General features: G+C 39.0%; 1 protein-coding gene across 9 annotated transcripts in view; it reads right to left on the reverse strand.

The window, feature by feature from the left end:
- PPP2R2C (protein phosphatase 2 regulatory subunit Bgamma) overlaps positions 1-23,291 on the reverse strand; it is a 203,960-nt gene that overhangs the window by 87,105 nt on the left and 93,564 nt on the right. For 3 of the 9 annotated variants that reach the window (XM_049797903.1, XM_049797901.1, XM_049797902.1), the window contains exon 2: positions 4,935-5,090. The exons of 5 other annotated variants lie outside the window; for them this stretch is intronic. In XM_049797903.1, the coding sequence (XP_049653860.1) occupies positions 4,935-4,947 (13 nt within the window). In that variant the 5' untranslated portion in view covers positions 4,948-5,090. Of the gene's footprint in view, positions 1-4,934; positions 5,091-8,206; positions 8,222-23,291 lie in introns of those variants that run through there. One more of the 9 variants, XM_049797904.1, reaches the window with a different exon arrangement.

The raw sequence follows: 23,291 nt of genomic DNA on the forward strand, positions 1-23,291 counted from the left end.
CCTAATGGCTTAAACATAACTACCTTTCCATTAAGTAATCTGCTATCAAAAGTAGTTACCTTGTACACAGAATGCTTCTTTTCAAATTTATGAGTCATAAAGTTTAATGGGTAAAACCTAGATAAACACATTCTAAATCCCTAATTAAATTTAACAGAAAGAATGCAGATCTCCTGCAATAACCCCTTAGGGTTTGTAGTTTTTTCCCCTTTAGCAGAATATTCTGCTAGCATTAGGAAGTACCGCTCAGTGACAGCTGAACATCCATTTCCAGCATCAGAACTTTTTTAGACTGTAAAAGGATACACTACTTTGTGTGTGTTTGCATTGATTTTATTTAGGAAATGGAGAGAAGTCAATCTGAGGTTTGCTCATTCTTAGGTTGGGGGAGGGTTTCTGGTTTTTGTTGTTGTTGTTTCCACTTTTGCTGTTTGTTCATTTCGTTATATTTACTGTATTACATGTTTATTGACCATGTGCTTTAGTCTGAATCATTCTATTAATCAGAAGAGAAATATATCCCCATTGCAGAGCAATCAAGCAACAATATATTAATTAAGATTATTAACGCAAGCTATCTAAATTATACTGGCAAAAAGCAGATAGCAAAAAGTTGAAAAGTGAAGTTATAAGGGGGCTTAAAAATAGCTACTAAATAAAATCGCATCAGCTGCTTACTTTTTCAGATTTTAGTCTGAGCTAGAATATGTGCAGACTACATGCTGCAGAAGAACATGCAAAGACTCTACACAACTTCTGAAGACAGAAATCAGCTTAGCAGTTTAGATTTCTGAATATATTAAGGGTACAACATCAGCTATTGAAAGTGATTGTCACTTTTTAAATTTTTGCTCACACAGTATTTAAAACTTCGAGGAGCAAATGTGCTACCTAGTTATTAAAGTAATGCTTTAATCATGACTTCTCCCATCAACTAAGTGGCAGATAACTTTTTTTAAGCTAATATTTAAACTAATCTTTATTAATTGCTGCCCCAGTGTAAACTCGCTAATGGCTTCATTACGCAAATAGGTGAAGAAGTAAAACCCAAACAGAAAAGAGGAAAATACTAAAATGAAATAACTAATACTATATTGGATAGAAGCTTTTCTATGTTTTCCTCAAAGGTCAGAATTATCTATTTTCCCAAGGAAATTCCAAGTATTTCACTTTAACTTTTATAACAAAGGAACAGTGCATAAGTGTGTAAATTGCCAAAAACGTTGTTAGTTATTAGACGTGTACATTTTAATGGCAAAAAACATAGCACTGTATAATCAAAGACACATGACAGCACATCAGGTTTTTGGAACCTTTGATTGTGCAGTATGAGACTGCTCGAGTTAGCACTATCTCACTTCTGAAAAGTTAAAATATCTTTTGAAAGAGCAAGAAGAGAAGGCTAAGAAGTGATCTCCTCCTGAAGTTTATTTATAACCACTGCCCTGCAAGGCAACACGGTTACCAATCATCCTGTCTCCCTATGATGTACCAATACAGGATCCTGATGTGCCAGTACATCAACTTGTCAGGAGTGGCTAGAGCAGCGTTAAATAGCAGCGCAGTGAGCAAGTGTTCAATGATGTTACAGTGCTGAGCGTACATAGAAGTTCGTATCAGTACGCTGCTGCTGAAGAACCATCACTTTAGCTGCTAATCATGTTTGTTGTGTTTTTAGATGGGAATGCAGTGAGAAGAAATGAACCACTGCAAAAGCAAAAACCATGCAACGCTATCATATTCACTCGTATAGAAGAGGGCAGAGCAACAACAGTCCTGTTCCCTGCCCATTGGTGTGAGGAACTGAAGCCTCATTGGAAACCCTCCGTTGTGCCAAATTCATGCTCTTTCCATGAATTTCAGTGAGATGTAAAGATCTGCTTATTCCTGGTTTTCTGCCTTATCTCCCACCATGTTTCCCACTCTGCACCATTTCATCAGTGCAGCAAATGCGTTAGGCCAATTGGTTGCAGAGAGACCTCTGACTATATGGACTGCTCTTTCTAAATGGATCGGATTTACCTGCTATATTAAATCCATGACTACATAAATAACTGCTTTATCTCTACAGAATCCCTTCTAATAGTTGAAATCCAAATTAACTTTTCTCTTCTTACATTGTAAGGTCGCACTGTCTTAGTATATGCTTATTACATCAGCACAACCAGTTCTCTCCAAAACCAACTTAAGAGATTTCTTCCACTGAACACTTCAAATCTGCATCCTCTTCTGCTTGCTTCCAATGACATTCATCCTCAGCCCTTTGTGCTGAAGAGTTGGAGCTAAGAAGATTATCTGTGTATCATCATGCTCTAACTCAAGCTAGTATCTAGCTGGAGCATCTTGAGTTTTATTAAAAACCTTTAGTTATATATGAAGACCTTTCAAATAAAGGGAAAACTTTGGGGTCAAGCTCTCAAAAACGTTGACAGAAGAAACTAATTTACCATGATTATTTTTCAAGATACCTTTCTATACATTTAATTAATTCATTGAGTGGCTACTAAGCTGAAGTAAAATTAGCTTATGATTATACAAGTGAATTTAAAAAGCAGCTGACAAAAACAACATGAGAAAATTTCCAACTTTTCCTGACTTTTGGGTACTTGACCTCATTAAACATAGTTTTCATTTAACATTAAAAATGTCCCTGGGTCTCAGGTATTTCTAAATTCTGTAATTAGTGACTATTATATCCCTTTCATTTGTTAGCTGGATTTCCAAACTATCTTAAGTGTTTTACTACTGTTACAGTACTAGCTATACTAAGAGAAATCTGTCATGCCACAACAGTCCTAGTCTTGCTGCAATGTGTGCTTAAGACATGCTCTCTTCTGTCCTTTATCAGTGGCTGGAGGATAGCCTGTCCACACCCAGCACTTCCACAGCAGGCATTAAGCTGCAGAGCCTTACGCCAAAGCATATGGTTAGCTTTAATTTTCTTTGCCAGCTCCCATATATTTCCAATGTGGTGTTCACTGTTTCTCTTGTAGAAGGAACCTCTCTCCAGGCCTTTTCAGTTCAGAAATTAATTTGTGGGCAGTCAGAATTTTCCTGAAGATCGTAAATAAAGACAGGAGCATGATACTTTATAACCTAAACCCACCATTAAATAACATCAGAATTTCCTAGAACAAAGAAAATTAATTTACCTTACCCAATTGCTTTCACCTGCCAAATGCTGAATGTTATACAACAGATATAAAGACTTATCACAAAACACTGGCAGTGGGCAAGGAAGGGAAGCATTTGACACAGACCACTACAGGCCAGCTCAATGTCATCATAGACAGTATCACAACCCAGCAAAGATGTACTCATCTTCCTGTACCACTAATGATACATACAGAAAATTACCAATTACCTGTGTGCCAAAGGAGTGACCTGTTGCTGTCAATTGAAAAGATAGACATATTCTTCAATTAGTTGCTGTATTGTACTAATTAAACAGGAGAATTATGGGAACCTTTCATTAACCTCTCAGCAAGTTCATATATTTTAAAAGAATTATATTTAGAAGGAGAACCATCTGTACACTAACTCTGCAAGGCTGAACACCAGTGACATTCATTCTTTAAAACTAATTTTCTTTTGCCAGTCAACAGAAAACAGATGTTATGTAGCAACTTCAAAGCCATAGGCAACTCACAAATTGTGCATGACCTACAGACTTCTTTATTGCATTCAGCTGATGACTTAGACTATGGTTTGTATAGGGTCTCTCTTAGCAAGACCTGGACATTCACAAGGGGCCAAATGTGCCAGCCAATCTGAGCTTGCACCCATCTACTCCAGACCCCAGATGCTCTCCCAAGTACTTTGTGCACTAGGAAGAAGCCACTGGAAGGTTTTGTATCTGGGCACACCACCAAAATAAGGATAAAGCTCAATATTTGAAGGTGGAGGCAGCAAACAGCCGCAGCACAACATGTAGCATGAAGGAAACGAGAAGACGCGTGCAAGAAGCATTCCCTCCCATCTTTGGCCAAATGAAAAGACAGCTCTGAAGTCTTCCAACTCAGTATCTAATCCATGTAAAAATGAAAATTTTAATAGCCTCTGTGCAATTGGATTAATATTCAACCAATGTCATGCTCAAATAAGACAATATTAAAAAAATGCTTAATCAGTCTTAATTTGTAGATGTCATGGATGATCCAAGCAGAGCAATGTATTCTATTGGATATCAAAGTCTTTTAAGAGGTGAACCAACACCACCACTCCAAAACCATCTTGAAACTAGTAACATTCTGTATTATTAAAGCTATCTCCCCTATAGTTCAGAAAAGACACAGGTAGGAGACAGAAGATTTTCCTGTCTAAAACAAAAGCAAAGAGAAGTTCTGACCTCAGAAAGCAGGCCAGTTGGCACTGAGATTGCTTGCTCATTCCAACAGCTAGCTGAGATACCAAAGCAGATATAAAGAAACCTAATTATTAACTATCATTTAGAATATTATTTTAGTGATCTATTTTTTCTTTTGATGATACAGCTGTTATTTTAGAGTCAAAATCTATGCTTTGTTAGAACACAGTCTGTTTTCATTTTATGACTGCTGAGCATACAAAGTAAAATGAAAATATATGTCAAAAAGGGAGTGTAGTTTTGTTTTAGGTTTTCACTTTTTTCTTTTCCACAGGTAGTAAAACCAAATAAAGTTGTGCTGACAACAGTCCCACTGTCTACCTTCCACTGAAGGCGAGTTTGTAAATCTCAGGAGAGGCTAAGCTTACCACCAAACTGCAGACTCGGGAGTTGGCAACATCAAATGCCAGAGCCAGGCCAGAAGTCTCTTTCAATTAATTTTTTTTGAGAGTACTGATGAAAAGATAGTCTACAACAATGGGGACAAACCGTACTGTCACAACTACCCAAAAAGCAACAGAATCAAGAGTCAAATGAGATCAAAAATTATTAGTATACATGACTGTACCTTGGTCTATCATTTGGAAGATATAATTTATCAGTGCAAGCAGTGCAGCTTGTCTACTATATTTAGGGCTAAACCCAGATGGATTCAGTCAAGGAAATCTGAGGATTCTAGATGCCACCAGAGTCGCCTTGCGCACAAGCTTCCTTATAGCTTTCCCTAAAAAACAAAGAAATTCAAGACAAAAAAATGGTGAAAACTTTCCTCATCTAAGGATAATTTTTCAAGCAGGAACAAAACTGTTGGCCCTGTAAGCAAGCAAGCACCTTGTTCTCCCAATCACTTTCAATAACAGAAAAATACTTCCTCAGTGGACATTCCCAGACTTACAAGAATGTAAGTCACAAGCTGCAGCCCAGATCTTTCTAGCTCCTATATTCACTTCCATCAGTGTAATTGGCTGAGACTCAAGAGGGTTTCCTCTCTCATACTCCTAACCCCAAAGTAGGTAATATTTTTAGAATTACCAGGGAGGTACTGATAGTTCAGTCCTCATCTAAGTCATTGAAATAATGAAGTACCTTGAAAATTCCTTAGTGTGAAACCCATTGTACAGCTGTTGAAAGGATTCAACTCAGGTTAATCAGTTTACTCTCCATCAACAACAGTTCAACAGAATGCTTGTTGAAGTGGGGTTTTAAGAAGCATAACTGCTTCAGTCAATAAAATTGAAAATGGAAGCCAGAAAATCAGTCTACAGGATCTAGAGAACAGGTGCTCTTTCCATTTTAAAGGTAGGATCTTCCTAATGAAAAATGAAAAAATGATAAGGAAAAAAATAATCACACAAGCATACAAATAAAATGCTCTATATTTCAGAGAAATAAACTGTATTTCTGTCATCAGAACATAAGGAGAGGAAGTTAAGTAATCCATTTTATATTAATGGTATTCAAAGCAGAGCAGTCCAAACTACCAACCCCTCATCCCAGGTCTGTACAGCATCAAAAAGAAAAACCCCATGGATCCGCGCAGAAATATATTCTCCATTTTAATTTGTATCCTTCACTTTTCTTCAAAAGCCTTTCTTTTCTAGAAGATACATTGGAAAGCAAATACATGCAAGTATTGAATACGGGAGGGGAAAAAAAAGATCTATTATACCTGCCAGGATAATTTCAATGCTTATTTACACATGCTTATATTTAAATTTGCAGAGCTTTGAAATTCAGAAAGATGAAGTGCTGTATCAAAGCAGTCCTTTTTATGATGGCATTTGTTATTATGTGAATCTCATCCAGACAGCAGCAATCCATTCACGGTAGTTACTCAGGTGTGTATCTGCATGCATCGTACTCATAAGAGAGTTTTCTTTCTATTTATAGTTGCACTGTTAAAAGCAGTACTTTTAATAAATGGTGAATCTGAATCAAGCCCGCAGTATTCTTTTGGTGGAAATGGGGCAAGTCCTCTCGGTATGTAGACCATCATATCTCTGTTACAATTTCCAAAAGCAGTGGAGCTACTATACTTACACCAGCAGGAGACTGGTGTATATCACTACTTGCAAAGATTGAGTATAACCAGTGAAGAACTACCAGTATGTGATACATGTGGAAGGTAAATAAAGTGACATGTAGCAACTCGTGTCTTTGAACAACAGACCAGTGCACAGAGTATTCTTTATATAACTAAATTTAAATACACTTCCCATCTCTTATATTGCACTTTCCTTAAAAAGGCAGAGCTCTACTATATGAAATCCCAACCCTTATGACTTGCCTTACAAGCTGGGTGGCAAGTAGACATGGGCAATTATTATCTAAGGGCAATTTCTAAGTGAAGTTGTATAGGAATATACATGTACTTTAGATGTGACAGCAAAAACTACTAAAATTAATATCCTGTAGAGATGTTATTGCAAAAGTATTAAAATGCAAGGGCCACTGCAGAAAATACTTTCAAGAGCTTGGATTTTCTTGTCCACTTTCTGGCTTAAGAATTTTAGATGCTCAACACTTTTTAAATGATATGATCAGTGACTGTGGTGCTTGAATAAAGAATAAACTAATTTATCGCTAAATTATCTATGCCACCACTGGAAGACCTCATCTAAGCATTTATTTGCAGCAGACAACTATACAAGAACTCTGAGAAGTCATATTTCTGTCATTTCACTAGGAGCCATTTGTTGAGGTTTTCCACTTCTACATTTCAAACCATCATCCCTTAATAAACTCACTATATCCCCATCATTGAGTGAAAACCCAGACCAAAGACAATATTTGTCACTTAAATACTGGCATGTGCTTATGAGGTGATTTCATAATCACCTTCAGGATGATTTCCACTGTATTTTTAATATCTGCAATCGTTACAAATTAGCATTGCTTTTCATAAGTGCCCTCTATACATTTTGAATGCAAACCACTAAAAAGCTATGTGCAAGAAGAACAACTCTCATTCTTTGCTCTCCCTCCTGTATTTACAAATTTATTTCTAGATGGCGATAAAAATCAATATAAAATATCCCACATTTATTGTACTCCAAAACTATCTGTCATAGTCTAATGACTGCTGGTCATCCGTACATATCTTGTAACTTAGTATATAGGTTTTTACAATAAGTTAAAGAACACTAATAAACAATAAAAAGCTCATCTGAAAACTTCAGAACATAAAACATTAGTGAACTGTGCCATTAAAATCGCATTTGTAAAAAGAAGTTTGTAAAAACTCTATCTCCTTGATGTATGTCTTGTACATACTCAGACATCCCGTAGCAACTAACAAGTGTGAAATACCACATATATTAAATTTGGCCATCCAAAACCATAAACTCTAAAAAAAAATTTCTTGATCCATCCAGATCTTTCTAAGGTTTTCATTTCATTGAAAAACATGGGAGATTGTCCCGTAAGTATGTGTTTTAAGCATAGATTTGACATAAATAAAAATTAATAATTGACCTAAAAACATTTCAGCCTGTTTAGCTAAACAGTCAATGGGGAGCACTCCACATTCCACTTATTAGGATGCAGGAATCCCAGTTCAATAAAACAAGGCTTAATACGTACTATAAACAAGGAAGAGTTTTACTCTCCCTCTTAGTTTGCTGTGACAAGTCTTTTTTTTGCTCTTTTTTTTTTTTTTTTTTTTTGTTTGGTGCTATCTTGGAAGATGGATTTTTCATTCTGTTTGATGAGCTGATGCACATCTGCCTTTTGATCTCTTGCAAAGTCATGTGCCACATGCTTAGAAACCTGTATTTCCTGAACATCACAGCTGACTGCTTTACTATTCTGGTGGCAGGTACACAGCACGCTGAGGTTAACCTGGATGTCCAGTGACAATGAGGAATTCAAACACTGAAATGGAGCTATTACAGAGGTGAACAGTTCATGGTCTCTATCAGCATCATTTAAAGCCTCTCCAAGATTCAGCTTCATCATTTAGTTACTATTCTTAGTCAAACCCTTGATAACCAGGAGGTGGTTTTGTTCATACCCTGTGAAAGCAGAGATCATTATTCACTGCCAGCATTTTAGTCCACAGTGGGACATTATTACCTGCATACAGAAAAAGAAGGGGTACCACATAAGGCTCTGGGAAAGAAAACAAAAGCTCTCAATGACCCTTCTGGGGGCAATAAGCAAAGGCTTCTTCAGGAGATCCTGCTATCCACTGGAAAAGGATTGTGCCACTGTACTGTACAGAGCACACAGACAAAAAGCATTTCTAGAGGAAATCTTTAAATTTTTTTGTCTAGTTATTTCCAAATTCAAATATGTGTTTTCACATACTTATTGCTGTCACATGCACGGTCTAGATTTTTATGGCCTTTTGGTATGCAGCACTGTCTTTTACAAGCATGATTTCTAGTGATTTCTAAATTGAAATTTGAAAGTTTTATTTGTGGTACAGCCATGACTTTGGAAAGAAGTAGTTTTGTTTAAAAGAAGCAGTATCTTTTATTTGTCCTGCTGATACAGTTGCAGGCAGGGTGGGCAGGAGAACAACCTTGCCTTCAAGCAGACAAGAGCTTCTTAAAACCTGCAGAAGACCCACAAAAGTCCGTCCTCCATTTTTTGATAGTTCATCTATCAGAATTTACCTCTCTCTAACTACCTTGTCTTCCTTTTATCCTTAGATCACTGCAGCTACATATCAGCAGCATTATGACTTTAAAATCCTTCTACATTATCTAGCAGTCTTCCAGAATGTTCTGATTAGCCAAACAGCAACACTAAAATTGAGAAGACAAGCTGCAGAGTCTGCTAATATTCCACTAGCAAATAACATCCTGTCAGAAACATACTACCATTTAGTAACACAATGAAAAACAAAAAATGCCCACAGAATAAAAATACTGATAATTTTTTGGCTGGAAATTATGGATGCCTTTGGGGTGATAAAACAACATAGCAAAATTATCCAGTGATTCAATTTTTATCATTGCCCTGAAGAAGGACTACTGCCATTACCACCATTACTAGAATTTAGTTACACATTAGAATATATACCATAAACACAGACTGTAATAAGTGTTTTCTTGAAACTCCAATTCTGCTATTCTACCAACCTCTATAGATTTTCAAGCCAACAATAGCTGCTCTTTTGATTACAGCTCTAGCCTGTGTGACTGATTTCTTATTCTGGGCTGAATCATCACAAAAGCAAACCGATTGGTTAAAAAAAAAAAAAGCTGAATACCATAGCAACTGGCTTGCAGCCTTGCTAACATGCAGGAAGGATTTTTTATTCGAACAAGAGCTACAAGTGAAAACACCAGGTCAAAAGCAGATCTGGTGTAATATCAATGCAACAGAACCCCAAAAGTTGCGTAACCCCTCCTCCCCAATCTCTTCTCCATAATACCTTTTGGGCAGCAGCAAATCTTCAGGTTCTTACTAAAACACAGTGCAGGAAACAAGGAAAAACTTCTGTTATGGTATTGATTCTGCATATATATCTAGACATTGCAGACTCTTTGCCAAAACAAACAGGATTAAATTTTGAAAAATCAAGTCATGGAAGTGGAACAATAACAGAAATAAATAACCTTCAGTTTTAATTAATAATCATATCACTCCATAATTAAACGGATTAAAAGTTTCTAAAGAAACATCTCCAAATATACTTAATGCTACATTGTCCAAGTTCGTGACTACTTTTAGGAACACATCAAAGTAGCCAAGATATTGATAATAAAGACAATCACTTAATGATAATACCCTCTAAGAACTGCATGGGGGGGCAGGGCTGCAGGGTGGCCTCTGTGAGAAAAGACCGGGAGCTGTCCCTGTGTTGGACAGAGCCAGTTCCAGCCGGCTCCAAGCCAGACCCACCACTGGCCAAAGCTGAGCCCATGAGCGACGTTGGTGGTGCCTCTGTGACAACGTATTTAAGAAAGGGTACAAGAGCTGCGCAAGAGCAGCTGTGAGAAAGGAGTTAGAAAACGTGAGAGAAACAGCCCTGCAGATGCCAAGGTCATCAAGAAAGAGGGGGAAGAGGTGCTCGAGGCACCAGAGCAGATTTTCCCTTGCAGCCCATGGAGAAGACCATGGTGATGCAGGTTGTCCTCCTGCAGCCCATCGCCTCCAGCGGGTGGAGATGCCCTGAAGGGAGCTGTGGCCCATGGAGAGCCCATGCTGGGGCAGGCTCCTGGCAGAAGCTGCGGCCCATGGAGAGCAGCCCACACAGGAGCAGGTTTTCTGGCAAGAACTGTGGCCTGTGGGGGACCCACACTGGAGCAGTACCTTCCTGATGGACTGTACCCTGTGGAAAGGACCCATACTGGAGCAGTTCTTGAAGAACTGCATGCAGCCCATGAGAAGTTCATGAAGGACTGTATCCCCGGAGTGGGACCCCATGCTGGAGCAGGGGAAGAGCATGAGGAGAAGGAGCAGCAGAGATGAAGTGTTATGGACTGACTGTAACCCGTGTTTCCCATCCCCCTGCGCTGCCCAGGGGTGGCAGGAGGTGGCAGGAAAGTTAGGAAGGAAGGAGAGAAGTTGAGTCTGGGAAGAAAGGGAGTGAGGGGAAGGTGGTTTGGGTTTGGGGGTTTTTTGTCACTAACCTACTATATTTTTAATTAGCAATAAATTAATCTTTCTCAAGTCGAGTCTGTTTTACCTGTGACATTAATTGATGCATGATGTCCCTCTCCGTATCCTTTCGTCTTATTTTATTCCCTGTCCTGCTGAGGAGGGGGAGTGAGAGCAGTTTGCTGGGCACCTGGCAGCCAGCTAAGGTCACCCCACCACAGAGTTCTTGCGTTTGAGGAAAGCATTAGTCTCTCCTAGGCAACTGAAGCTACGAAGTCTTTGCTTTGAAGTAGATGTGCCCATCTGTTCTAGGTCAGCTGTAATAGGTCTTCAGTGCATTGCACAGTGAAGATTTACGGTCCTGTCTCTTCTCCACCATGTTTGGACTGGCTTCTTCTCTGGAGTCTCTGTTCGACTGCATAATAAGGAACCTCACTGAGTTTGGCTTTATAGGCCAGGAGAAAAGTCAGCTCTGTTCTTCTTTGTGCATCATTTAAGAGGCATTCAAAACCTGCTGTAAGTAACATCAAATCAAGACGACCAAGTACAATGCCCGCAGCACAGCTACCTAAACTGTTTTTAATATTGGGGCTAATTTTTAAACCAAAGAAGTCTGAGTTAAGTACATAACTCCACAGTATCAAATTGATTTAGTTGATCTCTGTAAGCATCAGTCCTGAGCTTTTACTGGCATTAAGGAGTGCTATAAGCCACCCACACCTACGGAAATCTGAACATTTTTTTCCAAATGAAATGAGGGGAAGAGCCTTACTTTGAGTTCCTGAAAACAGTGGCCTGATTTTCTATTAATGAAATAATAAACAATGGGGTAATATTTTTGTTAATATTATTTTTTGGATCTGACAAGAAATGGCCACAAAATTCTTAAGGTCTTTTGACCCTCAAACTCATGCAGTCTCGCAGGGAGTTTATGGTCCCAGGAAATTCCTCCATCAGAGACCACACACCTTGAATTAACAAAACATACTTTCTGTTTTGGAGGCGATTCCATCACACTAGTAAATTGCTTGACATGTTCTACTCATGTTGCTGAAAATGGGCACGTTTCTGTTTTGTCTCAGATCTCTGATATATCATAATTCAGACATCAAATCAGCCTAATTGTAACCATACATTTGTGCTGGATATGTACATATCTCAAAGTGTGTCTGTATTTATAATATATAGGGTGCATACAGACTTTGTTATACGCTACTGAGAGCTATGTAACTATCTCAGAAAGTATCCATGTCCTTCATCTTCCAAAAGATATTTATTTTAAAGTCACATTTTTACTTAGTTCATATTCTAAAAACAGTGCAAAATTCCCTAGTTTGGCTCCATAAACAGCATATGCTCGTCATTTTGGTATCACAAGTAGAAATAGGAAAAGCAGGACAAAGAGAATCCAAGAAACTCAGCAAAGCTATATTCAAGTTTTAGTTGCCCTTGATTTTGAAACACAGTAGTTTCCAGCACTTCCCTCACTCATCAGATAGAAATGCTTGATGGGTTGATCGTAACAAAGTGCTAGCTCTTGCCCAGCCCTCATACTTTCAGAATGGGAATTTTTGGTGAGTTTGGTTTGATATACCTTTTTTTTGTTTATAAGGGATGAAGCAAGGAATTTTTTTACTTGAGCTGCTATCCAGCAATTCACACAGAGAGAACATCACCTGTTTTCTAAAAAATGTGAAATGGTACTCTGTGGTTAGTATTACTCATGCAAGCATACTTTGTCCAAAAAAGCACCATACATATATGTATGTTGGAGATACTGACATGCCCCTGTAAGTATGGCCCTATCACATACAAGATCAGATTTTGTTCTCGTACCAGTTATTCTATTCATCTTATGTCAATGACAATCTATTCTGTTTCCCAAAACCAGTAAAGTTGCTCTGAAGAGCTTACCATCTTAAGTCAGAATCCAAAGAGAAGAGAGCAGGACAAGCCAGAAATATGGTTACCCATTCGGCATACTTAAACACACACACTCACTCTTTCTTATATAAATTAGAAAAAATGTAGATCAAGAACAGTAACTTAACAACAACAAAAGTCAGACTCAAGGAGGGCTGGGATACAAAATCATCTTTGACCTGAGCTCTGAAAGAATTTTTCCATGCTCAAAGTGGCATGAAAGAAATGACAAGGATGCAGTACCACAGCAGAGATTCGGTCACTGAAGGACACAACAGTAAGGCCAAAACTAGTGCTTGAGATAGGATAAAGTGAAAACGATACAAAATGAAAAAGTAACCTTATCAGTAATGGTCATAATGATGGCTCCAACTGTTTCCAAAACTTTGGGAGACGGCAACGAAAATGCTCAGAATGTCAGACAGAATGCTGCTACTTTTTTACCCTTCACTCACCTAGCCGAAAGGCATTATTTGAGCATAAATACTTCTATTGTTCTTGTCACAAAATTTATTATGACAAAATAAATATTTCGCAGACAATATTATCAGGAATTTTAAAAGTAACTTGAACAATCAAGTTTTTTGTCTTTAAAAAAGAAAAGTAAACTAAGGATTCATATCTGCATGTTAGCCCAACTGATGAGTGTCTGGAAGCAACTCAATGAGAAGGAAACTCAGTGGTAAGGCAGTAGAAACTGTTCCTCCTAGTATATAGTACTGCTGATACAGCTAGGGCCCAGGAAAAGTATTACAGAAGTATTAAACACAAAGGGGGACATCTTAGCAGGAGCACAGTACACTCAGACAAAAACAATCTGCCTGGTTACAATCCAGTCACAGGAAAACGCCTAAACCATCAAACAGATGTGCAGCACACCAAGTCTTATGTTATTACAACATTCTAATGAACCTCATTCTTTCCCACAGTATTTAGACTCCTGAGTTCAAAAGTGAGTTGACCTAGGCAATTCAAGGTGTTCTGTGAACTAGATAAAGGTATTTGATTAGTTAATCTCAGAAGAAGCTGTGTTAAACCAGGAATTTAAAACAGATGGATCTATCCAAAAACTCTGTCAAAGCTCCCCTGCATTATACATAAAGAACAGCAGCCCTGTAGAAGAAGCATGTAATATTACCTTCTCTGAGAAGCTGTTCACCCCATTATGAAAATGATAAACCACAGCAATGATGTTAGCTAATTTTCTGAAAGACACCTGTAGAATTGGTAGCTAAGTAAGAACAAAAACTCTTTATTTTACGTCAATGAAAAGTCTCTATTCATACAAGGTTGCTAGTATAGAAGACAGCACCATTTCATGCCGTTTTCTGCAGTCCAGTTAAATACAAACAAAACAGTGCATACAACACAGTTACTCAGCACATGAGAGACAGAAAAAGGAGAAACAAAGAAAGAGAGAAAATGCTACATGCCTTTACTTTATTGTAAGTATTTAGGGTTTGCATCATCTTTGGGACATCTCAGACTCTAAATAACAACATTTAGAACATGCAGTGTCTAGGTGTGCCACTTCCTCTAGGACACAGTTATTTTCAAAAATTTTTATTCACTGCTTGTAAAGTAACATAATACAATCAAAGAACTGTAGACATCTTTATCACATTTGGGTTTTGTGGCTTCCGAGGTCCATTGTCATAAGGGCTCCCTGTAACCAGTCATCTGGGATGAAAACAAAAATAAGTTATAGGCATCCTTACCTCCAAGTTCATCTCCAGAATCAACCTCATAGATGCTCTCCCCTTCCATGTTGTCTTTAGGATGCAGCAGTAAGCAAGATCTTCCTCAAGTGATTTGCTCAGACTCCAGGAGGAAGCTGAATCCACCCACTCTGCAGCCAGCAGGTGATACCTTTCAAACAAAAACATAAAAACACAGCCATTGATCCACTTCTGCTATACAACAGAGAGGTCATTTAATTTCTCCCTTATGCCCCCAACTTTTCAGAACTGTGTGTCCGTTAGTCCTACATCCAATATTTCAGCTTCTTATATCAATACAGTTTTTTCAGTGGGTATCTGAGCTCCTTTCTATTTGTAAATTCAACTGCCATTCACAGTACGAACCCTCCACCCCACATAAAGAGCCCAAATTCCAGGACTATATTGAAGAGGAAGGCCTCAGCACAGACTCATGGCCTGACAGGAATGGACATATTTCTCCAATGGGCAATATGGAGAAATATACTACCCATCTACAGGATTACCTCTTTCCTGACATGCTGTGGGTACTGTGAAACCAAATTACATTCAGGTTGCAAACAACAATACAGATCGAAAGTTCACAGGTCACCTGGGTTCGCTTTCTTAAGACTACTCTTAGGGTCACCTTAAGTTTAGGCAGAGAGAGCATCTCAGTTTAGCAATGGACTTGAGTCGCACATGAGTGTAAAGAAGAAAAGTGTAAAGATGGGTGTGGACAAAAGAACAAACTCAGCTCTTGGTTTATTTAAGAGAAAAAAAATAAGGCAGCAAAATCTCTTTTCCCTAAACTGACCCTGAATAGCTATTTGTTTTTCTATTACTATGCTCCAGTGTAGCTAGTTTTTACTACCTCCTTTCCTTCTGAATAAAAGAGAAATAACTCAATGAATTAAAAAAAGTGCTAATAAGTCAGGAAACATCCATGCATTACTGCCTTTGAGAGGCAAAAAAAAGAGACAAAAAGCAATCAGAACAGCATGGAGTTTCTAGAGTAGTTTTGCAGCAAGTGGCAAACTGTCATGTATCAGATGCTCATGATCTAGACAGCAAAGCAAGGATGAGCTCCACAACTCATCCCCCCATTAAGATTTGCAATCTGATCATTTTTAAAACAAAGGAAAACAGAAACCAAAAGCCATCGAAAAAGAGCACAGAGGCTTCTATCTGCCACAAATGACCTCGGGCAGGCCAACAACACAAAACATGATGAGAGAATGATGATCAAGTACATGAATTATATCATCTATAAAATACAGTTCAGGTACTATTAGTAACTTAGAGCTAGCCATGGAGCAATGTATTGGCCATCTCCTTGCTAGTTTCAAATGAGCAAATAACAATTAATTTTTATTTCCAAGTCTGTGGCCTTCTCTTTTGCTTTTCCATGTTATTAACACCGCATTCAAATTGTCCCATGCCACTGCATTTTACTGAGAGGGTAGAAAAGGAAAAAAGCTCTGTATTAACATGAACTGCCCTGTATGTTTTGTTCAACTCCCTTCTTCAACTTCCTATCAACAAGCAAGGCATAAATATTATAAACAAACCTCTATTCAGACATAAAGTAAAAGAAAATCAATAGTTCAAGTACTATGTCATTTTGTTGATTAAAAAAAAAGGCATACCTAGAAGCTTCATACCAGGTGACCTCTACTTCTTCAACTTCTTCAAGCATGTCTCTCAGCATCTGCATGTTTTTGTCGATTTTCTGCTGGTTGAGCCAGTGTCGGTGTATGCCATGTAACAGAGCATGCATGGCATTGCAAAACACTGAGCAGACTTTCCATGGAGTGAAAATTGTAGCATAGCCATCTTAGACTGCCGGTGCCTCTTCTTAAACTAGCATCAGCGATTCAAGGTGTCCTTCTAAAACAGCATTCGTGTTTTTCAGAAGGTATGCTACTGCGATTTGCAAAAGACTGAAGACTGAGAAAGGATCCATGATAATGCTGATTTTTAGTGATGAAGTATCCACTGCAAAAATTTTAGTTTGGTAAAAAGAAAATCCATACGTTTTATTTTTAAAATATGAAAATACTTACCAAATAAGTAACTGGAACACAGAGGTTAGAGTACCAAGCTCTGGCTGCATATTCAAACCTGAAATATGTACGTTCCAAATGCTGATTTAGGATACTCGCAAGAACATCAACAATCGTAGTTCTTGTTTATAAAAGCAAATGCCAACAAGCAATGAATATTGGATTGCCATGATCAAAAAAGCTCTACTGTAGATGTCACAGTATTTAGTACTGGCTTTGCTGGACAAATGGGTCAGATGAGCAAACAACCATAATTTGAGAGTCAACCACAGCCTTTCAAATGAAAGAACTTTTCTTGCAAGTTTCCTTTTAGAAAGGTCTTCTTATTCTGCTCAGATCTTCTCATTGCTATCCTTAGGTTTTATGATGAATGCTACGGTCCTCCCGCACAATAATACAGAAACCATATTTGTATAAAGTAACTGCTGACCAAAAGACATTGTGCAATGTCTAAAAACTAACCATTGCATTTTTATCCAGGCTTTATGCCTACATATCTGGAGGAAAAAAAACCAACAACCTGTGCCCAGCAGAAATACCTACTTCTCCATCTACTTAGACACAGGTGTTACACAACTTAATGTGTTCATCCATCTCTAAACAAAAATGTGTGTCCTTATGAAAAATCCATAAAGCGTCTGATTTTGCCTTATAGGAATGAACGAAATGAAGTCTGCATGCCTATATCAAAATCTGCAAGTGTAGAAAGTAGTAAAGTTCAAGACATTCAATGCATAAGGCTGATTACTAAAATTAGGTATCAGTTTGTGAAATACTAGCATTTCAGTGCAAGGTTACTGAGACATTAAGCGGAACCAAAGTCTTCGTTGCCTAGGTAGAAAATTACTCTTATTATTCTTATGGAAAACCAAGATTAAAAGAAGAGAAACAGAAGAAAACCTATTTTTAAATAATTCATTATTTTACATATATTCCTTCTGAAACAAATGAATTGTTCTTTATTACATGCTTGCTGTCTCTTCCTACTTGGCATCCATACAAATGTTGCTTTTAATAGCATTTCACTCACAGCTGAACCCTTTTGCGGGGGGGGCTATCAGTGGATACAAACCCCCCTATTGTTCTGTTCCCCGGCTATGAAAACTTTTTAATTAAAAACTGAAAGCAAAATGATGAAGCAAGTACTGAAATCTAGACCTGCTCAATGTAATCACAGCTATGGGGGTAACCACAGAGATGGAGAGCTTAGGGTAGAACTGCTCCACAATTGGCCATGTTGGCTGTGAGCTTATCCCTTCTACTAGGGAGAAAAAAACCTCAAATGTTTCAAGTTAGCTTTATCACAAAGGAAAAATTCTACAGCAGAGAAGCAGTGAAGAATGAGGTATGACTAAAGCTGTTTTAAAACAGATAGGATGCACTAATGAGTTTGATACTGTTTAAATTATACAGCATTTGAAACCTACAGTACCAGGACTCCCTGGTCACATAGTTTCATTTTTGGCAGCCTTTGCTTCTTGCTCATCCAAATCCTTTCCCCTGCTAATGCCATACAGTAGGTCCCATTTTCCACCATCACACCAGAAAGTAAAGCCACCTGGGACCAAACCGTCATTTGGTACTGGCATCTGGTCCTTGATGAAAATACTATCGTGAGTTAAAAAACAAACAAAAAAACCCAAACAAACAATGAACATGTTTGGTTAAGTTTTGTAGTCTGAAGTCTTTGTCAGTTATTGGGGAAACTGTTTCTGATGTTGAGGGAACAGCACGTGGAAGGAGGCTTGGGAAAAGTCTCAGCAAGACTGGCTGTTCACAGCTTCTGCCTGAATGTAGTTTGCAGAACCACCCATGTCAGAGCAAGGCAGTGGGCGGCAGGAAGACCAAGTCAGGAATGCATAACTAGGTACTACTTGCATGATTTTATTTTTTTTCCCCTCGGAGCAGTTAAAGAAGCCTCACTGCTATTTTAACACATGCCAAGAAGTTATATTCCCAAGGAGATGTGCAGACAGGAGAGTGATAGATTAATTCCTGTTAGTTGCCTTCTTCAGACCAGTGCCTGACTCCAAGCGCTGTACAGTGGGGTGCACAGAAGCTGCATATCCTATCCATGTACTTGCCATGGAATCCCACAAACTGGAATAATCCCCAGCCACAGATACAGTGGTGACCTCTGATCTTTTTGACCTGCCTGAGTTCAAGAAAGCCCGATCAAATGTAAATGACTGTGGTCCCTTGATCTTTCTGAAATGATCTGGTTAGGCTTCCAGCTGCAGATAGTGGATTTTAGGGAATTAATCCCTACTAAAGTAACAGAATGCTACCACTGGCGTATACACACATTACGATAACAACATTTGAAAAAAGCACAAATTGTGTCACAAAAATCAAAGTATGATAAGAATATTTGTATTGACACACTTTAAACTTTCAAGGAACTTACAAGTTTAATTCTCCAATTAAAGTCAGAAAGATCACAAAATTTGCTAGACTTTGCATCAAATGCCGAGATAAACGTGCCAGAATTAAAATGCAAAGGGAAGACTGAAGCCACCACAGTAGCACACTTCCCTGCTAACTCAAAGACCCCAGCACTCCCAAATAAATGTTGTGGATGCACTTTTTCAAACAGCATTTTTCACAAGATACCTACATAAGCCCAAACTTCTAGGCTGCGACTAGACAGACCTTCCCCATATGTATACTGCCAAATCCCATCCATAAATCTCAGAAGGTCTTTCCAGGTGGTTTATACAAGTGATCATTCACCTCCCTTCACCTCCCTCCATTCTTTTCTCTCTGGAGCATATTGCAGAGGGCACAAATGGCAAGACTGCTTCACTCTCCCTGCTCCTCACCCTCTTCTGTTCAGTTTGTTGGAAACACCATTTTTTAATGTTTTGCACTGGGTGTCAACTGGAGAGTGGTTCTATATGGAGAATATACTGGGCATGAGAATTAGGTGACTGCAGACTGACTTTGCAGCTTTTACGAAAACATCTGGTGTCGAGGAGGATCCGAAAGTAGAAGAATACCAGATTTGCAGCACTATTACGTTCTTACACCAACCTCATCACAGAAGCAGAAGAAAACTGATTGCTAATTCTTCCAGCTATTTCCCCTGTCTTGAGGTGGGGAGAGGGGGAGTGGTAAAGAAAAAATCTGAAAATCTGTACTACTATATCAATACAAAGGAGGCCGGTGCCAGATCTACTTCTGAAAAGGTTCTGTTCCTCGAAGTTTACCATCAGATGTATCTACAACGAATTATCAGTGATACATCTGTACTAGTCTTATGCCTCTGCAGGCAGCCAACCTCACAAAAGGAGTCCTGCTCAACTAGTGATTTTTGCTTTCTCTTCATTTCCTTCATTTGTCAAAGGAATTTATTCAAAGTTAATGAATCAGTCAAAGGTTCTTCATACATATTTAAGTGTTTTTCAAAACAGAAATCTACATTTTGGAAATGGGCGTAAATCTTCTCTATCAGGCATAACCATGCTCCAGTTAGTCCTACAGTAATACCCTAACTGGAAGCCTTTCTGGCTACCAGACTTGATAATCAGAATTCCTTCCTAACAAGGCTTTCAGTGAGACTGTTTTGCTATTCAGAGAAATTCTGAGTTTAATAGATTCACCTCATTTTACCACAAAGCTGCATATTTTGATATATCTCTATATGGAAATCTCACAGAAGTCAAAAGAAAGTTTGTTATGGACACGAGCATTTTTAACTAACGTGGTTTAGGCCCAGCCGACAACAAAGCACCACATGGCTACTTGCTCACTCCTCTCCCCTGGTGGGATGGGGAGGAAAAAGTATAACAAAAGGCTTATGGGTCGAGATGAGGACAGGGAGGGGATCACTCGCCAATTACAGTCATGGGCAAAAGAGACTCAACTTGGGGGGAAAACCCCTCAATTTAATTTGTTACCAATCAAATCAGAGTAGGATAATGAGAAATAAACCCAAATCTTAAAACACCTTTCCCCCACACCTCCCTTCTTCCTGGGCTCAACTCCACTCCCATTTTTCTCTAACTCCTCCCTACCAGCAGCACAGGGGGATGGGGAATGGGGTTTACGGTCAGTTCATCACACGTTGTCTCTGCTGCTCCTTCCTCCTCAGGGGCAGGACTCCTCACTCTTCCCCTGCTCCAGCGTGGGGTCCCTCCCACGGGAGACAGTCCTTCACAAACTTCTCCAATGTGGGTCCTTCCCACAGGCTGCAGTTCTCCATGAACTGCTCCAGCGTGGGTCCCTTCCACGGGCTGCAGTCCTTCAGGCACAGACTGCTCCAGTGTGAATCCCCCCACGGGAGTCACAAGTCCTGCCAGAAAACCTGCTCCAGTGTGGGCTCCTCTCTCCACAGATCTGCAGGTCCTGCCAGAAAACCTGCTCCAGCGCGGGCTTCCCACGGGGTCACAGCCTCCTTCGGGCATCCCCCTGCTCCGGCGTGGGGTCCTCCCCGGACTGCAGGTGGAGATCTGCTCCCCCGTGGAGCTCCCTGGGCTGCAGGGGGACAGCCTGCCTCACCAGGGTCTTCCCCACGGGCTGCAGGGGAATCTCTGCTCCGGCGCCTGGAGCATCTCCTCCCCTCCTTCTGCACTGACCTGGGGGTCTGCAGGGCTCTTTCTCTTACATGTTCTCACTCCTCTCTTCTGGCTGCAGTTTCTGTGCCCCAGCAACTTTTTTTCTCCATTCTTAAATACGTTATCCCAGAGGTGCTGCCACCGTTGCTGATGGGCTTGGCCTTGGTCAGCAGCGGGTCCGACTTGGAGCCGGGGAAGCTTCCAGCAGCTTCTCACAGGAGCCGCTCCTGCAGCCTCTCCCCCGCTACCAAAACCCCACCACACACACCCAACGCATAAACCCTGACAAAACCCTCAGTTTTCAATACCTCAAATTAAGCTCCGACTCAAGATTTTGCAAAATAAGATCAAGTGCTAAAAAAATGGCTTGCTGGGAATAGCCATGAAAGGAGATCCATGTACTCTAATCCTGCAAAATACAGTTCAGGGAGAGGTTAAGAATTAGTACCAACATACGAATTTCACAACTTCATTCCTCCAAAACATCCATCTGAATTGGAAAGAGGAGTGATTTCCAAGTCTGAGGTACTTCATTTCTGCACATATTTTTTTTCTTAATGAAGTTTATATTTTCAAGTAACTCCATACCTGTTTCACTGCCAAACTGTTTTACCACTCTCATCACACACAGTACTTTGCTTTCCAATTGGTTTTCTTTACATATGTATCGTGCCCATTCTGAAGAAAGTTATTTCATGCACTACTGTGCAACAGGGTTGGCAATTCAGCCTTTATTTTAGTATGGCAGAGTGCCACAAAATACTTGACACACTTGTCTCTTCCTTGTGGGCCAGTGCTATAGGGTACAGTGTCAACTGAGCACTGCAAACCAAGAATTCCCATCAAGAAAACACAATGATCTCTGTTCTCTTAGAACAATAATTTTGCAATTTGATTCCTCTGCTAATGGCAGAAGCAGTAACCCTGACGTGCGCAGGAATGGCAGAGGCCAAACTAATATTTGTAAAGCCACCTGATGATTTTGATTATGATCTGAAAACATACACTATGCATTACATTTTCTGCTCTAGGCATGCTAATTCAAAAACAGAGGGCAGGGGCAGGGTATTGTATCAGAAATATTTTCTTTAAACATGTGTCTAAAGCCAATTTCTGTAACTTAAAAATTATTATATAGTCACTAGGAATCTGTGTATTGCAGCAAAGATTCATCAAAGAGTTATACATCTTTGGCATTTACACAAATTGATTGCTGCACACAGTGTAGCTCTACTATAATTACCAACACAAAGCACACCTTAAAAAAAAACAAAAACAAAAAAAAAACCAAAACCCCACCAAACAAAACACAACACACAAAGAACACCTTAGAAACACCCCCAAAACATACCTCCTTGATTTTAGTTGAATTTTCAGTTTACAGTCTAAGTATTCCTTCAGTTTAACAAGATGTTGTGTTTCACATTAGAGACAAAGCTAACATAATAGCAGGATTTTTCTATTTCTAGTAGGACTGTCTACTTCCAAAAGAGATAAACTATATTCCATTTTACAACCCACATTCTTATTGTAATTAGCAATGACTCTAGAAGCATACAGGAAAAGCAAAGAACTAATCAACATTTTGATCAAAACATGATTTGCCAAAAACTGTACAGAAAATCCAATTTAAAAAAATAATGGAGACATAAAGTAATAAAAAAAAGAACAAGTGATATAAAAAAACTTTAGTACTAGCATGGTTTTACTTAGAAGCTTGCAGCATAAAACCAATTTGCTTTCCTTCAGTTTTAGCTGAAGGTTTAAATTAAGCATGCAGTACATACTTAGGTATTTTCTCATTTGCTTTAACATTAATTTTCAAGACAATGTTGAAAAGCTGAATTTATGCCCTGCTGTAGTTTTTATAACCAACCAAGAGAAATTTAGTTTGTATGCTAGAGCAACTGTGGAAATCAATTCTTAATCTATGACCTTGCTTACCGCAGCTTGAAGCCTTGCAATAAATAAATGCCTTGAGCCACAAATAAGAAACATTTGGTGAATCAGAGACAAATAACACAAATCTATATGTGTATATATAGCATTAGAAAGGTCATATAAAATACAATATTGGCTCTTTTCTTGCTCTAACATAATAATGTTTGAAAGGCAGGACACAGTAATTGGC

This window comes from Accipiter gentilis, chromosome 3 (genome assembly GCF_929443795.1).
Source record: "Accipiter gentilis chromosome 3, bAccGen1.1, whole genome shotgun sequence".
NCBI lineage: Eukaryota > Metazoa > Chordata > Aves > Accipitriformes > Accipitridae > Astur > Astur gentilis.